This window comes from Myotis yumanensis, unplaced genomic scaffold (genome assembly GCF_028538775.1).
Source record: "Myotis yumanensis isolate MYYU_CA2020_CCGP unplaced genomic scaffold, mMyoYum1.0.hap1 SCAF_3, whole genome shotgun sequence".
Classification (NCBI taxonomy): Eukaryota; Metazoa; Chordata; class Mammalia; order Chiroptera; family Vespertilionidae; genus Myotis; species Myotis yumanensis.
Window position 1 is genome coordinate 2686342 of NW_027223754.1, and position 25005 is coordinate 2711346.

The 25005-nt window shown below is 45.6% G+C and overlaps 1 protein-coding gene across 3 annotated transcripts in view; it reads left to right on the top strand.

The window, feature by feature from the left end:
• The first annotated feature begins 5787 nt into the window (after window positions 1-5787).
• The window catches only part of WDR17 (WD repeat domain 17), an 84908-nt gene continuing 65690 nt past the window's right edge, over window positions 5788-25005 (top strand). For 2 of the 3 annotated variants that reach the window (XM_070408119.1, XM_070408120.1), the window contains exons 1-2: window positions 5804-5845; window positions 20482-20602. In XM_070408119.1, coding sequence (XP_070264220.1) covers window positions 20537-20602 — 66 coding nt within the window. In that variant the 5' untranslated portion in view covers window positions 5804-5845; window positions 20482-20536. Of the gene's footprint in view, window positions 5846-20481; window positions 20603-25005 lie in introns of all 3 variants that reach the window. The other variant, XM_070408121.1, reaches the window with a different exon arrangement.

The window sequence follows — 25005 nt, forward strand, 5'->3', positions numbered from 1 at the left end:
ATGAAAATTGAAGCTTTTGTTTTTTTGCAGCCCACATAAACGCAAATCTTGTTTATCTGGCCTGTGTTAGCCTTTGAGTTTGACGTGCTTGCTTTACAGGAACAGCCCTGACTCCTGAAATAAGCCAGCACTCCCAACAGAACCTTCTGCGAGATTGAGAATGTTCTCCCTGGCTCTGCTTCATGTGGTAGCCACTGACCCACATGGGCCTACGGGCATGCAGTACTGTGACCGAGGAGCTGGAATGTAACTCTATTCAACTTCAGTGAATTAAAAGGTAAATTGCCACATTTTGCTAGTAGCTACTGTATTAGACAATGTAGGTCTACACAGTTAACAAAACCATGAATCATGCCCCGATTTGTAGCATCTGCTGATTTCTAGGGTGTAAGTATACCCACTGTGGACAATTTCAAGCCACCAATATGATACCACTTAAAGACAAGTTAGGAAGAAATACACGCTAGTATGTAGTATTTCCACCATACAGACACAGATGTAAGTAGACATCAGAAACATAAATAACCCAAACAGCACAGACAAAGTTAAAATCCTAAGAAATAATTAGTAAGTGTTGAGTTTTGAGCATTTATTACTCCGTTTTTAATTAAATTTATTTCATTATAAGCTCATATCATTTCATAATAGCTGTGTTTTCAGGCTGCAAAAATCCTGAAAAATATGTCATCTCTTTCAAGCCAGCACAAGCTGGCCTCGGTAGTCTACTGAGCGATCACACCATGTTATTACTACGTGGAAAATAAATTGAACTGAAAAGGGACCTTAAGGGACTAGGTGAGCGAAAGAGAACATGAAAGGGTGCATCAGTCTGAAGCTCAATCGCGGGGTCAGAGAGAACTGTCACAGACACACAGAAGGGAGGTGGGGCTTGTCACCACAGGGCCGGCGGGTCCTTGATGCAGTTTGAGGAGGAGAGCCCTCGAATTCATATGTCAATTCCATGTGAACACGCCAAAAACACTTTCCCCAAAATACCAGTAAGTCCACCTCAGGGGGTGGGTGAGCATGGCTTTGGGAATTTGAATAGGGAAGTGGTCAGCCTCCCTCGATGTTTGGATAAGCACGTTTGAGGGTTCCATACGATGCGTTGGGACTGACCGCACAGCCTGCTGCGTTTCAGGGCTGACAGAGGTCCGAGCAGAGGAGAGGTGGCTCCAGCGTCAGCCCTCCCTGCGCCCTGGGAGTCTGGGCAGGAGCCAGGCCCACCTCCTGGAAGCTACTGGAAGGAAAGAATTCATAGACTGAAACCCAGCGCTGAGTGTCTCATCGGAGTTCAGACAGAGGGACAAGGAGGTTGGAACCTGGAGAGGAAAGCGATGAAGACACGGGAGGCGGATTTCCCGCTCTAACCCAGGGCCCCTTGGCCCTTTGGAAGACAAAAACAGAACAAACATTCAAACAATGATTGAGAATTTTTCAAAACTGGGGCTTCGAAGAGGTGCTTGCAATGGGTGTAGCTAACAAAGATGAACATGCTGAGTGTTTGAGGAGCTATAAATCTATAAGGAAAAGCGAAACAAATGAAGGAAAATAAGCAACGGAAATGAACTGTCCATTTACAAATAGAAAAGGTTCCATTTCAACAAAAGCAGGAAATACATCTTTAAATGATAAGGAGATGCCATGTCACTCATCGGTTGGAAAAAGTGTAAAAATATGATGTTGGTGAGGATAAGGGGCAGGGAGACACTTCTATGCTGATGGCTAGAGAGCAAACAGAGAGGAACTGGGTAATCTCTGTTATACCTGAACACGCATGTACACGATCATGACCCAGCAACCCCACCTTGCGGTCTGAGAAACCCACAGACAAGTGCATTTCACACGAGGCAAAAGTTGGCACAACTTAAGCACTCACCACAGGTAAATGAACAAATTGTGCTCATACGTTTGTTTCTACAGCGAGACTCATATCAGTCAAAGCAAATATGCCTGCGCACACCAATATGTACGAAATGTTTAAAATAATGACAGAGAATGAGCAAATTTAGAATATAGGTTTATCTATTAGGTCAGTTACATCTGAGTGAAATGAGAGGTTATGACAAGAGGGGGGAAAAAAGGACTATTCTACTTTATCTACAACGTGTTATTTTTTTTCAAAGACAAATATGGCAGAAGGTAAAAATGTATTAAACATAAATGTTTATTGTGCTATTCTTTGTATTTTCCTGTTTAAATATTTTATAACTTAAAATGTTTTAGAAAATTCAATCAATATCATTCTAGTGATAAAATCTCAAATTTTATGCAATTATTGGTTAATTAATTTTAAGCCCCTTTGGTACATCATGAAGTCCAAAGAGTAATGTTAGCTAAGTAATACATTTCATAACAACTGAAATGTTGACATTAATTTTTCAATGTATGTGATATATATATATATCTTAATAGACAATATTGTGGAAGTAGATTATTTTTTTAAAAACTATTTCAAGTTTTAAAAGTACTTTCACATACAGAAAGTTTTACAATATTTAGTTCTCTATGTATTTACTGTGCATCAGTTCAATCAGGTTTTGGGGGAGTTCTTTTTGACATGCTTGTTTTGTTCTCTTTCCACTTTTACGTTAAAAATAGTGAGAGAGGGCCCTAGTTACTCTGGCTCAGAGGATAGAGCGTCCACCTAACCAGTGGTTGGCAAACTGCGGCTCGTGAGCCACATGCGGCTCTTTGGCCCCTTGAGTGTGGCTCTTCCTAAGCCTTAGCAGTACCCTAATTAAGTTAATAACAATGTACATACCTATATAGCTTAAGTTTAAAAAATTTGGCTCTCAAAAGAAATTTCAATCGTTATACTGCTGATATTTGGCTCTGTTGACTAATGAGTTTGCCGACCATTGGCCTAAACCAGGGGCCCTCAAACTACGGCCCGTGGGTCGCATGCAAATACAAATATTGTATTTGTTCCCGTTTTGCTTTTTTACTTCAAAATAAGATATGTGCAGTGTGCATAGGAATTTGTTCATAGTTTTTTTTTAAACTATCGTCCGGCCCTCCAACGGTCTGAGGGACAGTGAACTGGCCCCCTGTTTAAAAAGTTTGAGGACCCCTGGCCTAAACAATGGAAAAATATCCTCAGGTGAGGAGTTACAAGAACAAAAAAACAGTGTGAGAGGGCTTTTCATTTAGGTGAATCTAAAACCCTTTTGGCTAAATTTTTCTAAAATGTAAGAAGTTCTTCTTTTTTTTAGAATCTTCCCTGAAAAGGCTCTCACCACATGAATAGCACTGAACACCTTTTCCAAGCCACTGCTCTTAAAGAACACGCCTGGCCTGGAAGACGACTCGGCTAGTCATTCCATCCCCCTAACCGCTCTGCTTCTCAAGCTCATCATGAAGAACTCGCTGTGCTCTGTGTGAAGAACGAATGATTGCCCTGAAACTCTTAGCCTGAGTGACTGGCCATTTCTTCTCATTGTAAGATGAAAGTACACACTCAATGTTCCTTGAATAAAAGAATGAAAATTAGAGACCTTTTCCTCAGAAATTAGGTTATAGTGTTTCTCTCTGGGTTCTAAACCTAACTACGTCTGCTATTGTTTAACTCACCCTTTCAAAACCAATGAACGCAATCATAGTAAAGGAAGAAGGGCACTGAATTGGGCGTCTGGGATGATTATATCAACTCTGCATGACTTGACAGATTTATAAGGCTCCAGGCCTCCATACCTTCATCTTTAAACTGTGAAGGTATAAACAGATAATTTCTAATGTTCTGCTTGATTTATGATTCTTAACTGAAGAGCTGGAGCAACTATGAACCAATTAGAGATAAAAGACTTTTCTATCCAACCGATGGACCACGCTAGTCTTTGACCACTGTTTTCTCTTCATGTATATTACCAACTATTTAGCACTGTACCTAACAAGTATCAGTCATAAAAGGAAGTGATAGTCTATTTCCCCAGAAATGTTTCTTGGGATCTTCCCTCTTCATCATTCCTCCTTTCATTGTCTGAGTTCAGGCCATCAGTATCTTTTCCACAATCTACTTCATTTTTCTCCTGATCAATTGTGCCCTGGTTTTAGAGGTCAGAGCGTAACCTGAATAGGGAGTCCAATGCCCTTCTCCATCTGTTTTTCTCTTTTTAAATTTTTCTCTCCCCCTCACATCTTCAGGTCCCCACCCTCACTTCCTCCAGAGAAAGCAAACCAGTTAAAATCAGGTAGATCTACCATGCACTTCCCCACTTTGTGCTTTTGGCCATGCTGTTCCTGCTGCCTAGTAAATCCTGTTTCCTTTCCCAGCAGGTGAAATCTGTTTCTTTGAGTTCAAATAGCACTTTCGATGCAGGGAACGGTTGTAAGAGCTGACTGTAGCTTTTAGCAAGTTTATCGTCTATGTAGAAAGGCAACTTTTAAGTAAATTTTAATTTGCAGAATAAACTAAGTGCCGTGGGAGGGAACAGTCTGCAGGGAATACTTTTTTAAAAAATATATTTTATTGATTTTTACAGAGAGGAAGGGAGAGGGATAGAGAGTTAGAAACATCAATCAGCTGCCTCCTGCACACTTCCTACTGGGGAAGTGCCCGAAACCAAGGTACATGCCCTTGACCAGAATCGAACCTGGGACCCCTGGGTCTGCAGGCTGACGCTCTATCCGCTGAGCCAAACCGGTTAGTGCTGCAGGGAATACTTTAGAAGAAAACTCTATGGCTTAGGAGGGTAGGAATTTTGTCCAGGGAATTTCCCTAGTCCGGATAGACCATTCGTTAACTAGTCAAGAGTCTGATACATAATTAAAGCTGAATAAATGAAATTAAATACACTTTATGTCAAGTATAAGAAGACTTAGTTTCTCCCGTGTGTTTGATAAAGGCCATAGGTAGTGAAGGTATTTCAAAGACATGAAGACGAAAATATAAATGACAGTACCAATATTTCCATTCAACAAACCCCACAAGGAAAAGGCCAGTGTTGCACACTTTGAAGGCCGTATATTAACTCCATGGAGCTCCAATAATAGAGACAAAACAGTTGCACCCCAAGGCATCTCCCTGGGTGCCACTTGAGTCCAATGAGACCATCATGAAGTGCAGGTCACCCGCTCACGTTACCAAGAAAGTGCGGACTCCGCACGTGGGCAGGGCTAGGGGGCGGCTCACTGTGTTCCCGCAAGGCCAGCCTCACTGTAAACCCTGCGGAAGCCTCGCAGAGCCTGGACCCACGTCTTCCCGGTGGACTACCCGTTGCTAGGTAACCACCTCTGGCGCGTTTGGTATTCCAGGGTCACGAGCCACTTCCGCCTCTCCACCTGGCGCTCCAATCAGCGGCCAGGATAGCCGTCACGTGGACCTCGGGGCGGGACCAGGGGCGCCGGAGGGCCGCGGTTGGCTGGTGGACCCCGCCCTCCTGCCCTGGAAACCTTAGTGCGCCGGAGGAGAGGGCGGGGCTCGGGAGATGAGGGCGGGGCTCGGGGGGGAGAGGGCGGGGCGCGTGGGGAGAGGGCGGGGCCGGGCCCGGGAGGAGAGGGCGGGGAGCGTGGGGAGAGGGTGGGCCGCGGGGGGAGAGGGCGGGGCCTGGGGAGAGGGCGGGGCCGGGCGAGGGAGGAGAGGGCGGGGCGCGTGGGGAGAAGGCGGGGCCTGGGGAGAGGGCGGGGCCGGGCGCGGGAGGAGAGGGCGGGGCCGGAGGAGAGGGTGGGGCCGGCGCGGGAGATGAGGGCGGGGCTCGGGAGGAGAGGGTGGGGCGCGTGGGGAGAGGGCGGGGCCGGAGGAGAGGGCGGGGCCGGGCGAGGCGGGGCCGGGCCGCGCTTTGGGTTCGCCGGCTGCGCCCACTTTAGCCTGGGCTGCTGTGCGCGGCGGCGGCGCCTCCTCCTGCAGGTAAGGAGCCGGCGGCTGCGGGCGGGGGACGGCGATCCCGACCCTGTGGCGTCGTGCAAGCGATGGGTCCTGCGGTTCCTCCAGGAGCGCAGACCGGGCTCCGCGCACCCCTGGGCTGTGCCCCCGACGGGGTCCCGCGGTCCATCCCCAGCTTCGGACGCACCTGGTTAGGACCTGCGCACCAGCCCCCGCACTCACAGGTCTCAGTGCTGGGAGACGGGGTGTTCCTGTGCTCTCTGGGCGTGTGTGGATTCGGGCGGGGGGGCTCCCCTCGGTGCCTGCCGGCAGTGCTGTGCTGATGACCTCCCCTCCGAGGAGGGTCTTCATCTTCAGGTTGTACCGGGAAAGCTGTCAGGAACGGAGGAAACATTCGGGAAAAAGACAGTGTGAAATGTGAGGGGCCTCGGTAGACGTTCTATTTCACGAAAATGCCACACTTCCTGCCCCCTAAACAATCCAGACTTTTGCAGGCAGATAGTAACAGGAGCAAAATGTAAGCTGACTGTTTTTCTATATCAATTAAAAGCAATTGATTGGAATGACATTTAGTGATTACTTCGGTCTTGTATCAAACACCAGGCACACTTGTGTTTGTCACTCCCGTAGGTATATTTACTTATGGGCGTCTTCAGCAAGGATTTGAAGAGAAACACTGCATTCCTGAATCTTTCGTTGTCTGAGACTTTCAGACATACTATTCACAGGATCTCGTTTCTCTGCCAATCTCCGTAACCGAGGTTACGGGTCCTGGTTGAAAATGTTAAGTCACCTCAGTTAAGAAGAAGGTTTCCTTGAGGTTCTGTTTCTCTACAGAGGACATTCCTAGGGGATTTCTGCAGCTCTCCGCAGGCATCCCTGGGTAACTATGCTTGTTTGTAAATCTCCAGGGAAGAGTCCGCCAACAGGGAGAGAGTGATGTCCCTGTGACTGTCCCAGACCGCAGCCTGGCCTTGGAGGTTGGCTGGAGGGGCGGGCGCTGATGCTGGGGCTGGTGCCGACAGCCCCTGGGAGAAGCTCCCACTCCCCTTGAGATTCTGCCGCTTGGCCTCAGGGCGAGACAGGGGCATAGTCCTATCTTCCCTGCCTGAGTCCAGTGGTCTGACCATCCTGCCTGCTCTGCGATCTAAAGTTAAATGTAGTCATTGGGAGACTGTGAATTCAACAGCATTTGGGGGAACATGCTCTGGTGGCTTGCGTGGAGACTGATGTTAGGACGCTACTTGACTGTCCTTGCATTACTAGTTCCTGGGAGATTTTCTGAATTGGAATAGACCAATACCTATTTCAAAGGGCACACACGGCAGGGAAAAAAATAATAATATAATTAAGTGTGCTCTACAGACTTACTCTATATAAAACAGGTAGTTGAATGGTATTATTTATATAGATCTCGTGTTCCCCTGTGTTGACATCAATAGAAGTACTTAAACAACTGTATCTGTGGGAAAAAAAATACGTATTTATGTAAAAGTTTTAAAATTCTTCATTCTTCTTGTTTTCAATAATTAAATTCTGGTGTACTAAAATCTTTTGTGACCCATTAGTCACATAATAACGCCATCTATTAGAAAGCCACAAACTTAATTTAGCTTAGAAAAGAATATTTTTGAGTTCCTCTGCTCCAAATGGAGGGGCTACCCGGGGAGAAGGTTTTGGTTGTTGTCTTCTGTAGACTCCATCTTGTAGCCCTTGGCCTGCGCATAGGTAAGTCAGAAGCAGTTCTTAAATTACTTAGAGTTGGAATGGTTTTATTCTTGTTTGTTTCACCTCCATAGATACCAGACATCAAACATGAATGACTAGGTTGTCACTACCAATAAAGTGCCTCCAAAGCACATAGTTGCATTTGCTTAAACTCTGTAAAGAAGGCTAACATGAAATTCAAACAGTTTTGAAGGATTTTTCTTCCTATATTCCAGCATTTACTTGAAATCCGATGTATGTGAGGAAGATAACAGTTGGTCAGATTACTGAATAACCAGTTTACCCAGCCATTCATGATAATGATGTATATACAGGCATTACTTCTACTTCCTGTAATTGCCAAACTACCTCATTCTATATTTTGTGTATCTATTCCATTGGGCAGACTGAAGTATTAAAGTGGAGTTATGTAGCTTCCAGTGTGTCTTTGAGACAGAGATTTGAGACTATTTTGATCCACAGAAATCGTATTAGGAGATTGGGAGGGATTTCTTATTCACCCGGCTCCTTCTTTTCTTTTGTATCAGAAACATGTATTAAACCAAGAGTTGGTTGGGTCTTTTCAACCTCCGAGGCCAGCCTGTGGTCCGTGATAACCACATGGGCATTGTTCTCTCCCTGTTGAGACTATTCACCTTGCTGTGAGCAAGAAATTAGACAGTGATGCCTGCAGAGAACAAGAAATCCCACACAGAATTACTCTGTAGAGGAACAAAGCCTAAAGGAAAACAGTTCTCTTTCTTGAGGTTATTTAAACTGTTCAAGGACTTGTAACTTTGGTTTTAAAACATGGGGGAAAATACTATAGAATGACTAGCTCTGACCTGCACCTTTCTATATTGAAGGTAAAAATCCCAACATGAATAATTGGAAAGATTTCAACAATTTTCATGGTAAAACATAGGCCATCCCGTTAGGAGAGTGTTGAGGTTGTTTTCGCTTGATTTCAAAGACTAGACAAATATAACTGGAGAGAAATTCGAACATTTGAAATAGGCTAGACTTTCTAAAAAAAGACAACCTAAAACGATAGGCCCAGGCCCAGTTGTCATAGGGATGTCACATTAGCATGTACTTGAGTGATACTTTTTTTAAACCATAAGGATAAAAATCTTAACTTGTTATTACTTTACATGCACTTACAAAGTATAATTTAGTAGCCTAATTATCTCCTAAAACTCTGGAATTCTATTATATTCTAATTTAAGAAATCCATGTATAATGGAAACAGATAGTAATATAAATCTTATACAACAAGATTATACAAGAGATAATTTATCAGTGTTTTTGCCAGTATTGGGATAATTGATCATTGTAATGTTTAAGAAAATTATCAAAAGATGTAAGAAATACTTTTCCATGCTTCAATGAAGAAGGTGCATCTATGAATACTTGATTCATAGATGTGAATGCTCAGTCATGGAGAACTCACCATAGAGGCCATTAAATAATTTTTCTTATGCTTAGGTTTGTTGTTTTCTGCCAGACTGTCAGCATTTTAAGTTGTGAGCTTGTACCAGCATCCATGTAGGCTCACTTGCAATTACGTATAATAAATTCCATTTCATACTAAACACACAAAAAACTTCCTTTCCAATTGGAAAGTAGAAAATAAGTCTCATTACAAGGAGCACTCATGTTTGATAAGCTGTAGGAAAGCCTTCATTCCCAATGAAAAACAGCTGCACATGGAGGGTTGAAAATTGAAGTCTTGGTTAATAAGAAATAGGTAATATTTAATTTAGTTTGGTCCTTTAAGACAAAACATTATGAATGAGTCGTAATGAAAAGTTATGCAACATTTTATTTATTTATTTAATCCGGGACATTTTTCCATTGATTTTTAGAGAGAGTGGAAAGGAGGGAGGGAGTGAGGGAGGGAGAGAGAGAGAGAGAGAGAGAGAGAAACATCCATGTGAGAGAGACACATTGATTGGTTGCCTCTTGCACGCACCCTGACCAGGGTAGGGATTGAACCTGTAACCCAGGTAGGTGCCCTTGACCAGGAATGAACCTGAGACCCTCTGGTCTGCAGGCCAATGCTCTAACCACTGGGCAAAAACAGCCAGGGCCCACATTTTATTTTTAAGGTAAACATGGTAACAGGTTTGAAGGAGTCGCTTCAGAATTTAAGCTGGAGGGATCCTTGGAGACAGAATAATCTAACGCCATTATTTTGTGGATGAGGTCACTACACACATAAAGATTGTGTTGCTTAAAATTAGTGAGTGTGAAAGCTGGTCTAGACCTTCAGCCTTTGACACTCAGCATTGTGCTGCTCCCTAAAGATGTTAAAAATGTATCAACAACATCATTTTCCTTTTTCACTGTATTTCTTCAAGTGACTAATTCAAAAGTTCGAGTAATGAAGGTTTAGATCACTTTTGTAATGTTAGAATGATTGAGGTGCATAATGAACAATGTGCATGTGTTTGGTTTTTATCATGTAAGATTTTACTTAAACTATTAGTTAAAAAAGTGTTTTCCTACACGTTTTGTTATTTGTTGATTTGCTCATTAGTACAATTTAAGTTTTGCTGCAAAGTCTTTTGTGATTCTTTGGGATCCAGTTACCTTACAAATTTTTTTATCCTAATGCATCCCAGTGGCACAATAAGTGCACATAGCCCAAACATCCAGAATGGACTGTTAAGAATATAAGCAATAGGAAGCTTTCAGAAGTTACGTCTGAAGCATAGGTTATGTTTACCATTAGGTGACATTTTTGAAGTTGGATGCATTTATTTGCTGGACTTTCTGCCACTTTGGTATCAGATGCCATCTTAGTGGTATTATTCAGTGTGCCCCCTACACCATCAGCATGGGTATCTCCAGGGAGCATGTTAGAAATGCACATTTTCAGGCAACACCCCTACGGAATCAGCATCTCTGGGGGCGGGCCAGGGGTCTGGGTTTCACTGGGCCTCAGCTGGTTCTTCTGAAGGTGGGGTTTGAGGGGTACTGACAGAGCCTCATGCTGCCATTGGATCTGATCAGCTCTCGAGCTGGTGATGTCCATGTCTGATGCCCCTCTGGAAACTTGGGAGTACCATGAGCTACTAAACAAATGAATTCATTCCTGGAAACATAGTAGATCTATTTCACAAGTATCTATATTTCAATAATAGCTATCATTATTAATTATATCAGTTCATCTTTAGGGGGAATTTTATGTTGGCTAAGGTCATACCTTTCGACAGGTGGTCTATCAAAGTAGAGTAGCAACCGATCCGATCTATGCATTGGCCCTGCCTTCGCTGATACAGCCTTTTACTTACCAAAGTTGAGGATTTATTCCAGGCCATCCAACATTGTATGATGCATATATTAAAGAAATGTTTGGATGTAGTAACTTTATGTGGGCTGCTTTTTTTCATTTTAAAGCTTTCAAGCTTTATATTCCTTTGCTGTGTTTTTTTTTTTTTCAACTGACTTGCCAATGTAATTTTTAACATCCTTTGCCCAGAATATGAAAATGCCAGTTTTAGTGACTGCCAAATGGAAATCCGGATTGTCACAGATAGGTAAGCGTAAAGGTCCAGCCTACTTAAAAATCTCACAGATAAATCCAACTTACGAAACAGAGAATTAGAAGGGGCGGGGATGCTCAGCTTGACAGGTTCATGGCGTAACTCAGGTCTTCCATCATGAGGAGCGGTCCTATGGACAGAGACAAGGCTACATCTTTTTGCCGTGCTCTATTACAGAAATAATCCTACATCTCTTTATGGGAAATATTTACATATTTGCATTATAATATTTACTTTTAACTTCTTAGTTGATGAGTGAACATACGTGATTTTGCCCCTTACTGTTTTTTTGGCTGACTTTCAGAATGTTCACACTGAAGGTATGTGAGTGACCCTGTTGCTCAAGAAAAGTGGGTTAGTTCTTCTATCAAATTAAAAAGCATTTCCACATTACAACGAAAGAGATCCTGTAATCCTTCAAGCACCTAGAGCAGTGGTTCTCAACCTTCCTAATGCTGTGACCCTTTAATACAGTTCCTCATGTTGTGGTGACCCCCAACCATAAAATTATTTTTGTTGCTACTTCATAACTGTAATTTTGCTACTGTTATGAATTGTAATGTAAATATCTGATATGCAGGATGTATTTTCATTGTTACAAATTGAACGTAATTAAAGCATAGTGATTAATCACAAAAACAATATGTAATTATATATGTGTTTACATATATAATTATATATGTAATTATATTTGTGTTATAGATGGTCTTAGGTGACCCCTGTGAAAGGGTCATTCGACCCCCAAAGGGGTCGCGACCCACAGGTTGAGAACCACTGACCTAGAGAAATCCAGTTCTATAATTCAATTCCATATAATTTTCAGTCTGCTGGTTAAAATGTAGGGAGGTGTAACAGTGAATGTGTAGCTGACTGATGGAATGCATTAGCTTTGCCACACCTTTAAGTCAGTTTCGTGGTCCTACATATAATGCCTGCATTTTGCGGATCAAATTGGAATTCACTCTGGTATAAGCGGTTATTTTATGGCCCAAACTCGAACTACTGCAATGACCTTCTCCGATTCTATTTGCTCCCTAATCCAGGGTTTTAACGTAGCTTAATGCTGTGCTTACTGTGACCTATTTTATAATCTAAGCTCTAAAAACATTGTGACTTGACATATGTTGGGAATGCTTCAATAAAGCGCCCTGCCGAATGCATGAGAGGAACGCGTAAGGATGACAGAAACGGAAGAGATGAATCTCCGTTAGTAGAGATAACAGAGGCGGGTTTTCTGCTAATTTCCTCTCCTGTTGCTGGATTAAGAAAGTGGCGCTCAGCTTCACTGTGCACACTAATCCCCTGGGAATGATGCTGAAAAGCAGGTTGCCAGACCCTGAGATGCTGACCCACTGGCTTTGGGGTATCATCCGGGAATCTGATCCCTGGCCGGTTTCTGAGTGAATTCTGATACAAGAGACCTGAGAACCCCACTTGGAGAGGCACTGATTTAAAATCTCAGTCACCCTTGATTACTGTAGTTTTACGTATCTCAGTGAGAAAGTGGTCATTTAGAATCGTGGACACCAGACAGGGGAAGACCTCAAGTTAGTAAACTAGGAACTAATGCAAATAAACTCTTCTCGTTTTCTGCAGCTTCTGAAGTTTTTTAACAAGCACGTACTGATTATATAATTCCAAAAACATGTTGGCATAGCCTTGAGCATATAGTGCAGTTGAGAACCTTCTGGCCCTTTAAATACAGTTCCTCATGTTGTGACCCAACCGTAAAATTATTTTTGTTGCTACTTCATAACTGTCATGTTGCTACTGTTATGAATCGTAAGGTAAATATCTGATACGCAGGATGGTCTTAGGCGACCCCTGTGAAAGGGTCGTTTGACCGCCAAAGGGGTCGCGACCCACAGGTTGAGAACCGCTGTTTTAGAGACAGTGGCAGAAAGAGGGAAAGACAGAAACATCGATGTGAGAGAGACACGTCGATTGGTTGCTTCTTGCGTGCACCCTGACCAGGGCCCGGGCTGGGGAGGAGCCTGCAACCAAGGTACCAGTGGAACCTGTAGTTGAACCCGGGACCCTTTGATCCTCAGGCCGACGCTCTATTCACTGAGCCAAACTGGCTAGGGCAATGCATATCCTTAATGTAGCCCCTCTCGGCCCCTTCAGCTCGTTCTGGTAGACTTCAGTTTCTGCTCTTCTCCTGTTATCAGATTATTTATTTTTTGTGTCCATCTGCTTGTCCTTGACACTGTTTCTAAAAACGATTGTGGATGGATAAAATATTAGTGCTATATCTCAAAGAAAGATGTAAGTTAATGTGTTCCGGAATATGATGGCTGGGGGTGGTAACTGGGCAGGGAACTCTAAGGGGAAAATAAAAAGATAAATGAGAGTGTCCCAGTGAACTTAGAAAATAAAATTCAATTATACAATATCTATATGTGGACAAGATTATTGGGGGTGTTTCTCCTTTACTTTGTTGTTAGTATTAGAAAACACTGCTATGGATTCCTAGTGTCTGATTTCTTTTTATTTAGATTATATGACTGACAGCAGAAATGTGCAACTTAGTGTTTTATAGCAGCAAAATTTTCCCATTAGCATATTTAGCATAAAAAGAAACATTTTAAGCTTCCTGGAAATCCCCTTATGGCTCCTTCCCATGACTCCTTCCTTCTCCCCAAAGAAAACTTGCTCAGAACTTCTAACAGCACAGATTAATCTTGCTCCTTTTTAAAGTTCGATAAACGGAATCATGTGCTATGTATCATTTTATGTTTGACTTTCAATCATCATGGCATTGTAGGCTTCATCCATTTTGTGTGGGTAGCTCATTGTAATTAGTGCACAGCACCCCGAATCTATGGTGATACTACGATTTCTATCTCCCAGATCGGGGAACCTGCCCTTGGGGGCGATCGGCGTGTCTCCCCCTCCCCACCGCTCTTTGTGGCAGCCACACTGCGCTCTGGATCCGTGATGGTGTTGGGCAGGAGAGACTGCGCCTCCTCAAACCCTGGCAGATCTGTGTTTCTGTGCAGATGTTGTCCTGCCCACCCTCCACCCACCTGATCAGCTTTGGCTTCTTCCCTCTGCCCCGGGGAGTGGGTCTTTGCCTAGTTCCCGGGGCAGGAAGGAGCGCTTTCTGTCCCTCCCAGGGGCAGGGGAGGTGCTCTTCTGGTCCTCCGTGGTCCCTGGGCGTGTGGCTGTGTGTTTCCTCTCCCCTCATGGGGATATCGATATCATAAAAGGCCTGTGGTGGTCAGGCAGTAATGCAGAACAACCAAGACCAGACTCACCAGGGGGCACACTCGGGTGGGCGGGGCTGCAGGCAGGTGGGCGAGGCCTGTATGGGCGGGTGCAGCCTCGAGATTTCGCACTAGGCTTCTAATCTATAATAATAAAAGCGTAATATGCTAATTAGACCGGACAGCCGAATGACCTTCCGGACATCCTTCCAGATGACCTTCCGCACAAAGCCAGGGCTGCGAGGGCCAACCCCCTTGCATGAATTTCGTGCATCGGGCCTCTAGTTGCTTCATATGAGAGGAGGGTTCAGGGAAGTCTGCAGTGTTGCTGCCACTACCGGCACCGTCTCTGATGCCCTCTTCCTCCTGAGTACCCCGCTGAGGCCTGTGGAGAAGATCCCCACCGTGAGTGTGGGCTCAGCTTGCCTGGGGCCTCCAGCGCACATTGGCCTTTGGGAATGAGGTGCAATTTTGTCTGATTTTTTTCTCACCCTCCTTCCTGGCAGACCCCTGTTCTCCCTGCCGTCAGCGGTGAAACCACAGCACGTCCGTCTCTCCACAGAGGGGCTCCCCACTCTGTGGAATTCCCTCCATTGCTCTGCAGCCTGGCAGTGTGACACTATCTTCCTCCAGAGAGAATTCACTTTTGCTTTGAAAAGCATTAGTGTGGGGAAGACCACTCGCTCCAGATGTGGGTGAATTTTGAAGCTGATCCTTTGTGAGGGATGGTCTGTTTCTATTTCCTCTTTAGTCTTCAAGTTAACTGCCACGATATTCTGAATTTAATTTAAAAAGGTCCGCCGCTTGCGTCTATAGACGCTTATGGCGTGCGAATGGTTAAGCCATAGCCCCAGATTATTCTTGCTGAAAGGACACCATTATTAGCTCATTTCCCGGTCCAGCCCTATGACATCACCAGAGCTCTCCAGAGCTTCTCAGTATTATATTTAGGCAAATGCTGTTGGGGAAAATGTGGCACCCACCCCCCCCTCCACCCCCAACCACCATCATCAACGAAAAAGTGCTTGGCTAGCTCTTTGGACTTCTCTTGTGACTCCTCTTCTTAGCCTGAGAGTTTTCATATTTTTATCCCCCTTTCCTAGTTGCTCTCAGTGGGAGAACTAGAATATATATGCTTGTGTGCCATTGCTGGAAGCCAGGGTCTTATTTATAAATAACAATATGTATATATTTTTTAATTTGTCTTTATTGTTGAAAATATTACAGATGTCCACCTTTTCCCCCATTGACTTCCCTCTGCCCTCTCCCATTCCTTTCCCAGGCCTTCGCCCCACTGTTGTCTGTCCATGGTTTATGCAAATGTGCATATAAGGTCTCTTCCCTCCCCACCCCCACCTTCTCTCTGAGAATCCTCATTCTGTTGCATGCCTCCATGTCTCTGCATCTATTTTGTTCACACGATCTCACTTATATGTGGAATCTAATGAACAAAATAAACTGACAAACTAAAGAACAATCTTTCAAAAGTGAGGAATCATGCTGACTATTCCAAGCACACTTTTTAAACTGTGTACCTGCTTCTAGCTCTTCCTCCTGATGTTTTAATGCAGGGCTTTGATGTAGGTGGGGTAGAGGGATCACCCCAATTGCAGTGACATGGTGCTTCTGACAGCTGCCTTCCACTCATTTCGGTGCCTTCAAGGAGAGTTTATTCCTGGTGAGTAGGCAGGCAGGTGATCCCAGGTCTGCAGCACCCTGTGCACCGCCTGCAGGAGGCACGTGTACGCCTCCCGAGTCCCTCTCCCAGCCCCGTCCTCTCCTCTGACCGTCCCAGCAGGGCTCTAGGCAGGTCAGATGCGGGGATGGGGAAGGGGGTGATTTGAGCAATGCATTATGTTATACTTCGTGCCCCCCTGTTTGATTGAACCAGCGGTGGCCTGTGCTCACCTTGCACGTTAATTCCAGTTCCTTGGGAAGTTCCTGTAAGTACCGTTGCTGTGTCACATGATAACGGAGACAGGGCCGGCTGAGAGCATAACTGCAGCTGGTGCCATAGGTTAGAAGATGTCCCTGGTGGGGACAGACTTCGGATAGGAAAGGACAGGCTGCAGATGCCGACATTTCAGAGGGTTAAGCCGATGGATGCCCTGGTCTGAGACAGCAGGTGACACTGGATGGAAAAACCTAGCTGTGGAACCAAAGCGGAGACAACGGAGACCAAGACTGAGAGCACAGGCCGCCGTGTCATTTCACTGTATCGGGGATGTTAAACAGGCGTGAGCGATAGAAACAGCCCCAGGTTCAGGCAGAAGAGCGCAGAAGCGGACACTTCGGGATCTGGCACAAATAGGTCCCCATAAATTTACACCCAGAGAACTTTTAGTACGTTCAGCTCTCGGCCAGGGACTGCCCGCCAGGGTTTTGATTTCAGTCCTTGTAATTATGGCCCGAGGTGAGGACTGGACCCTACATCGGCTTCTCAGAACGAGAGCAGAGCCTTCGTCTTGTGCTTCGTCCTACCTGTCCTGACACGGAATTAGAAAGCGCTTCTGAAAAGGGTGTTTCTCAGGTGGAAACCCCGCCCCCGTCTGACTGGGCCTCGTGAGATGTGCCACTGCGTTTGCCTCCGGTGAAATGATTGACTATCAGAGACTGAAAAAAAACATGCGCTAACTCAGATTCTTTATCTACATAACTATCTCTTGCCCTATTTAGCTATTTAAAGAACGTCCTGTCCTCTGTAACTCTCCTCCCGCACACAGATTGTCAGGACACGCTAAACCTTGTAAACCCCGCTTCCTTCCTACAGTCATCAGCCCTGCTTTCCCCATGCAGGTGAGGGGAGCCTGCTGACTGGGCGAGCCGAGCTCCGTGGAGTGTGGTGTCTTCGTGGCTTGGCAGTGCTGGGTCTGATATCCCTGGGGCCATTGTATGCATCAGGGAGCTATTGCCACAAAAGTACTGGTACAGACCCCTCCCACACTCAGCACAGTAGAACAGCGAGCATTAATATGCTCACAGGTGTAATCCTAGGGTTTTCCTAACAGGTTTGGCTAAGCTGGGTGGTCCTGCGCCTTCCTGGAGGCCTGGGATTGGTCTGGGTAGTTCTGTCCTCCTTGGCCCAGCGAGATAGCCATGGACTGTCCTTCTCAGGTTGACGGCAGGGGCACGGGGGTGGGAATGGACCTGGGACACTGATGTCTGCCCACCCATCACGAGGCCAAACAAGTTGCTTGGCAAGTCCAAAGGCAGCAGGCAGGGACAGTCTGCCCCGAGGAGGTCATGGCAAACAGAGATGCGGAGAGTGTGTGCGAAGGTCAGGACCGACAGCCAGGCCGTATTTGGGTAGTAATACTTGCAGTAAGGTTTCTGACATTGCAAACATTCTCCTTTATTACCTTTGTTTATGTCTTTATCATGATGACACTGGAGTTTGATTATTGTCATTTCCTTCCATCACTGATCTTACCAGGTGAAGTGGTGGACTAAGCCACCATCGCCCCACCCTTCCTGCCTCAGTTCCCACGTCTCTTCCGAGGGCAGCTCAGGGTCTCCCTCTGCACCCCAGACGGTTCTGACAGGGAGGGAGGTTCGGGAATTGGAAACTGTCTGCCATTCTTACACTAAACGAACCAGGTTCTGTTCACTTTCAAGGTCATCAAAATACCCGGAGTTCAATGAAGAAATGTGTACTTCTAGGCAAGATAATGTTTCGCCTGAGATTACATGACATGAAGTATTTTGCTTTTCTTAATTATAGCAAATATGGAAGCTAGTGCTCATGGAATAACACCAGGAAATAATCATGAGACGATGTGTGCCCTGTCAACAAGGTGTTTGTGTTAACTGCGTTGGATTTGCAGTGTTGTAATAAATGACACTTGGTGTCTGGGATAATGATAAAATAATGGTACCAGTTCTAGTGAGCATTTGCACCTTTTAAAGACAATTTCTTAAGTGAGTGGTTAGTCATTTCCTCACAAGGCATGGAAGAGTGCTCCCACTTCGCTTGGTGGGTCCCTCACAGGTCACTGGGGTCTGTGTCGTTGGCTCCTCCCTGAGTGTCAGCTCTGGGCACCTTCCATTCCTGTGACCTGCCCCTGGTCGCCGGGCTCTTCTGTCAACTCTCTGCACAGACACATTGTGTCTCTGTACAGATATGGTTGTGGTGTGACCCTTTGCCTTGCAGAGCTCACAATTTATATCCACACAAATGTTCACTATCCAGTGCAGATACCAACTTAAAGGCACACAGGTGAGGGACTTGGTGCATTTGCGGAAGGCTTCAGAGAAGAGGGCTATTTAAGGTGGGTCTTGTAAGACCCTCAATCTGAAAGAGCTTGTTATTCACCGGAAAATGGGGAGGGGAAGGACAGTTCAGGCAAAAGCATTTGAAAACGTCTGGGCATAATGTCACGACAGTATAGGACGTGTTGAGGGACTGCAGTGGAAGGAGGGATTGGTTAGTAACCTCATGTATTAGTTTATGCAAGACACGGGGGTTTGCCCCAAACAGTGGCATTGGGATGGAGAGAAGGGCCTTTTGAAGAGACCTGGTAAAAGACTTGGAGATCGAATGTCCTGGGAGGGGAGTGGGAGGGGACGAAAGGTGGCCTGGTGTCTGTGTCTTGGGTTACTGAGTATAGTGATGGTCTCTGAAATGGGGACCGCAGGGGTCCCCAAGGCTGTTTGGGAGTGGTGGAAAGGGGAAACCTCGCTCAAGACAGATGAGCTGGGTTTTACACATGTTCACAGGAGATTACCAGGTAAAAGGCAGAGGGGTCTAGGTTCGGTAGGTAGTTTGGAATGGAGTTTGGGCGTTTGGCATGGGTGATGTTGGTGGAGTGTATTAGAAGAGAGACTGAACCACTGAAATAGTAGCAAGGTAGTTAGAGTTGTTAGGCAGCTGCTAGATAGAAGGTCAAGGCGGGGTAAGAACGCTTAATGCAGGACATAGAATTGTAGCTCAAAATCAGATAAGCAATAGACAAGAGAGACAACAGTGGGAGTGTGGGGAGCAAACCCAGAGGGTGGGACAATGCAGGAGATTCCAGTCCTGAGCAGCGAGGCAGGGACAAGGGATCCGTGGGAACTCAAAGGGCAGGACAGAAAACACGGTCCACATTCAGGGACCAGGGTGGGAACCTTAAGCGGGAGGTTGTACCAATCCTGGAGCTTTCTCTGTAAGGCTTCAAGCAGGTAGTATTGACAATATTTCTAGAAAACAAGAAGACTTCTGCAGAAGAGGGTCATGGTCCATTGATAAATTTGTAGCCATGTGCTGTTCTCACTTACCTACAGTGACATTGACATGTCATACAAGTCTCTCTCTCAATGTCAGAACAGCAGCTAGTTTGCTTTTGGGGTATGAAAAATGGAACTCACATTCTTCAAATTGTTTTCTTTTTTCTTTCCACCACCACCTCTCTCCCTTCGCCCTTCCTCTCTCCTTCCCTTCCTTTTTTTCTTCTCCGAGGTGTGAGGGTTTGATGAGCTCAGCCAGGACAGGATCACGCAAAACCTGTTACACAGTGGGTGATGCACCTCAGCTTTAGGGAGGCCATTTTCAAGTTCAGATATCCTCCCAGGATTCTAAGAAATCTCTTCTTTAGCATGGCTGGTAAATAACTTCTTCTGGAAGTGAGTAAGACTAAAATGAAGCCCAATGGGTGTGATTTTGATCCTCTGTTGAACACCTTAGCACTCCATCCAGTCCTGTGCTGTCTATAAATCATTTCAGGTGCTAAGGTTAGCAGTCAGCTGAGCTGGAAGCAAATAGATATATAGGATTGACCTTGTCCTCGTACAGTTGTTAACCTAGAAACTTTCTCCGAGCTGTCTGTCCAACTCCTAAGGTTGACAATGAAACTGATTTTCTGCTTCCTGTTATTTTGTGTGTTTTTGTGCTAATTTGGTAACTTCTAGAAACTCACCTGTTTCTTGCGAAAGTTGAAACTAAGATTTTTAGAATGAAAACTGTAAACCAAATAAACTCTTTGATACAGCATTTTCTCAGGTACTGTGCAATAACATTATTGTTTTATTTTTTTTCTTAGTTGAATATAGGCGTCCATGTTCTGGTTTAGCATTATTTCTAGAGACACTGTTCTTTGTACATCGTTAACACTGCTTCAGCTGAAATGTGTGTGCACACCTCGCTTCCTGTCCTGAACAGCCTTCTCCGGGCAGAGTTGGCGAGCTGCGTGGTTGAAACTCATTGTTGTTACTTTAGGTGCTGCCTTGCGATGCTGAGTCTCCATTTGCCTTGATTAAGGTAGAAACAGCCTATGGCTTGGATGACTTACATTTCAAGTTGGTTTGAGCAAGATGATTGGTATGAAGGACTGCAAAGAGTAAGCGATATTTATGTTGTAGTTATAATTTTATGTTTTTTGTATGTTTTATTTCTCATGCAATTGTATTGTATTACTGCGTCATTTTCATTGTGGACAATTTTGCATTGCAAAAGTTTGAGTCAAGTAAGATACTTATTTGATAGATTTAAAAGCAGAGGTAAGAAGATGATATATGCGAATAGTCCTAATTACCTATACATTGAAGAAAAGGCATTTTTCTATCCTGGTTTAAGATGAATTCATAGTGTTTTCAGATTGTCTTTAGGCTTAAATATAAAGTGGGGCAAAAATAGGTTTACAGTTGTCCATATGGAAAATAAAACAATAGTAAATAATAATACAAGAATTCTGTGTTTTGCATACTTATAACTGTAAACAGACTTTTGACCGACCCTGTATAAACTAGAATTCTTTCTAATGAGATTAATATATAAAAATAGCAATAATTTCAGTGAAATAATTTTTCATAAAGAAATGCATTCAATGAATAGATGCGTATAATAATACTATCTATATATCTCTATATATAAAAGCCTAAGTGACCATTCAACTGTTCAACCGGTAGCTATGACATGCACTGACCACCAGGGGGCAGATGCTCAACGCACAGGCATGGAAACATGGAACAGACTGATGAATCTCAGAGGGAAGGGGGGAGTGAGAAGTGGGGAGGGAAGGAAGAGATTAACCAAAGATCTTATATGCATACTAGAGGCCTAGTGCATGGATTCATGCATCTGTGGGGTCCCTTGGCATATCTGGTGGGGATCGGGCCCAAACCGGCAAGCCAACGCCTCCTGCCGCTCCTGCCTGCGGTTCCTGCTCATCCCAGCCCGGCTGCACCTGCTGCCGCCGCTGCTCGCTAGGCTCACTGCTGCTCTGCTGTGGTTTCCGGGCTGCAGTGGCCAGCTGTGAGCCCTGTGTCTGGTGCCCGTTGGTCAGCTGAGCGGCACTCCAGCTATGAGAGCACGCTGACCACGAGTGGGCAGCTCCTGCGTTGAGTGTCTGCCCCCTAGTGGTCAGTGCACATCATAGCGAGCGACTAGTTGACCAGTTGTTCAGTTGCTTAGGCTTTTATATATAGACTAGAGGCCCAGGGTCCCTTGGCCTGGCCTGTGGGGGTTTGGCCGAAACTGGCCAGGTTCACGGATTTGTGCACTGGTGGGGTCTCTCGGCCTGGCCGGCAGGGATCAGGCCAAAACTGGCAGTCTGACATCCCCCAAGAGGTCCTGGATTGCAAGAGGGTGCAGGCCAGGCTGAGGGGATTTGTGCACCGGGCTTCTAGTAATATTATAAAAGGAAATGTAAATAATTTTCTGAGGTAGTGGGCTATGTTACATTTGATAGATTATTAGGCAATTATGTTCCAAAAGGATTTGCATTATTACTATGGCAACTTTGGCATAGTATTTTGAAAATAACTATTTGGATGTATCATTGCAATAGTACAAAACTGCTCTTTAAAAATGCACCTTATCAAAATGGATTTGTTTAGAATAACATATGATTTCTCTTAGACTTTTTACCCTTTTAATGGATGAATTATAAATTATTCAAATGAAGGCAATTAGTGGATTTTTTTTCATTAATGAGTGGAACATCTCCCTGTAGTTTCCCAGCTTCCCCGTTGCTGCTGGAGGGTGTGTGGCTGTAGTTTCCCCATTGCTGCTGGAGGGTGTGTGGCTGTAGTTTCCCCGTTGCTGCTGGAGGGTGTGTGGCTGTAGTTTCCCAGCTTCCCCGTTGCTGCTGGAGGGTGTGTGGCTGTAGTTTCCCCGTTGCTGTTGGAGGGTGTGTGGCTGTAGTTTCCCCGTTGCTGTTGGAGGGTGTGTGGCTGTAGTTTCCCCGTTGCTGTTGGAGGGTGTGTGGCTGTAGTTTCCCCGTTGCTGCTGGAGGGTGTGTGGCTGTAGTTTCCCAGCTTCCCCGTTGCTGCTGGAGGGTGTGTGGCTGTAGTTTCCCCGTTGCTGCTGGAGGGTGTGTGGCTGTAGTTTCCCAGTTTCCCCATTGCTGCTGGAGGGTGTGTGGCTGTAGTTTCCCCATTGCTGCTGGAGGGTGTGTGGCTGTAGTTTCCCCGTTGCTGTTGGAGGGTGTGTGGCTGTAGTTTCCCAGCTTCCCCGTTGCTGCTGGAGGGTGTGTGGCTGTAGTTTCCCTGTTGCTGCTGGAGGGTGTGTGGCTGTAGTTTCCCCGTTGCTGCTGGAGGGTGTGTGGCTGTAGTTTCCCCGTTGCTGCTGGAGGGTGTGTGGCTGTAGTTTCCCCGTTGCTGTTGGAGGGTGTGTGGCTGTAGTTTCCCAGTTTCCCCGTTGCTGCTGGAGGGTGTGTGGCTGTAGTTTCCCCGTTGCTGTTGGAGGGTGTGTGGCTGTAGTTTCCCAGTTTCCCCGTTGCTGCTGGAGGGTGTGTGGCTGTAGTTTCCCCGTTGCTGCTGGAGGGTGTGTGGCTGTAGTTTCCCCGTTGCTGTTGGAGGGTGTGTGGCTGTAGTTTCCCTGTTGCTGTTGGAGGGTGTGTGGCTGTAGTTTCCCCATTGCTGCTGGAGGGTGTGTGGCTGTAGTTTCCCCGTTGCTGCTGGAGGGTGTGTGGCTGTAGTTTCCCCGTTGCTGTTGGAGGGTGTGTGGCTGTAGTTTCCCCATTGCTGCTGGAGGGTGTGTGGCTGTAGTTTCCCCGTTGCTGTTGGAGGGTGTGTGGCTGTAGTTTCCCAGCTTCCCCGTTGCTGCTGGAGGGTGTGTGGCTGTAGTTTCCCCGTTGCTGTTGGAGGGTGTGTGGCTGTAGTTTCCCAGCTTCCCCGTTGCTGCTGGAGGGTGTGTGGCTGTAGTTTCCCCGTTGCTGTTGGAGGGTGTGTGGCTGTAGTTTCCCCGTTGCTGTTGGTGGGTGTGTGGCTGTAGTTTCCCCGTTGCTGCTGGAGGGTGTGTGGCTGTAGTTTCCCCGTTGCTGTTGGTGGGTGTGTGGCTGTAGTTTCCCCGTTGCTGCTGGAGGGTGTGTGGCTGTAGTTTCCCCGTTGCTGTTGGTGGGTGTGTGGCTGTAGTTTCCCCGTTGCTGTTGGAGGGTGTGTGGCTGTAGTTTCCCCGTTGCTGTTGGAGGGTGTGTGGCTGTAGTTTCCCTGTTGCTGTTGGAGGGTGTGTGGCTGTAGTTTCCCCGTTGCTGTTGGAGGGTGTGTGGCTGTAGTTTCCCAGCTTCCCCGTTGCTGCTGGAGGACAGGTGCTACTGAGATGTGCACCACTGAATGTTCCTTCCTCCTCACTTCTTCAGTTTCCCATTCTTATCATCTTCATCAGAGATATTTTCTCACTATTTCAGTTCATTTTATAATATATTTTTTATTTTTGATAGTATTACAGATACCTTCCATTTCCTTCCTTTTACCCCCTCATCACAGACCCTACCTCACACCCCTAGGTCTTCACTGCCCTATTGCCCGTGTTGATGGCCTATGCATATAAGGATACAAGTTCTTTGGTTTATTTCTCCTTGTTTGGCTTAATTATCTCTCTCATTGTAAATCCTCAGCAGTTTAAAGCGTCTTGCCTACTTTTTAGAATTTTTTTCTTCAGCTGTGAACCAAATTGGTAAACGGTCCTGGAGCCAGTTAATACCTGACTCTGGAGAAAATCCCTCATACTGTGAATCCTGAGCATTCTGCAGGAGTGAGCTCGAGAATTCTAGTCCTACCCGTAAATGATAAAATGTTTCAGCTTATGAGTTTAAAATAACAGCACTCCAATCCCCCTGGACACACGCGCACGCACACACATACACACACACTCTGCAATGTCAGCATTCTTTATTATGTATTATGTCCATGTGTTTTAAATGTAGTAAGTGCATTTCTGATGTTGGAACAAAAGGCTTAGTTTCCAGTGCCGTCCATATTTCCTCATTGGGAAGGGACACGGATGGTCATCTACTTTGGGGAAAAGGGTGTCTGAGGCCAAGAAAAAAATGCTTTTTACTAAAATCATGCTTTCCCTTACAGTGCCTCTGGGGCAGCTCATGGAGAGTGTGAGGATTCCAGTCCCTCCTCCCACCCTCTGCTCCAGTCTGCCCTTTGCTGACACCCCTGGCCTTTATAGATGAGTTCCTGGTTCTGAGACATTCCATAATAGTAGCTGTTGTAGGCATAGTGTGACCCTAAAATTACCATATTGTCTTCATGAGCGTGAGCTTCTTCTGGCTCAGGTTTCGATCAGCTCTTACACAGGTTTAGATGAGGAAGAAAGATTCTACCCTGAATAATGAAAATGGGCACATGAGTATTGACTTTTATGTTCTCCAAAAATCCAGCCTGTTACTTTTCAGGTGATGTGTATGTGCATTTATACCCTATACTAGAGGCCCGATGCACGAAGATTCGTGCGAGAATGGGCCTTCCTTCTCCTGTCTGCTGGCACCGCCTTCGCTCGGGCCAGAGTGCC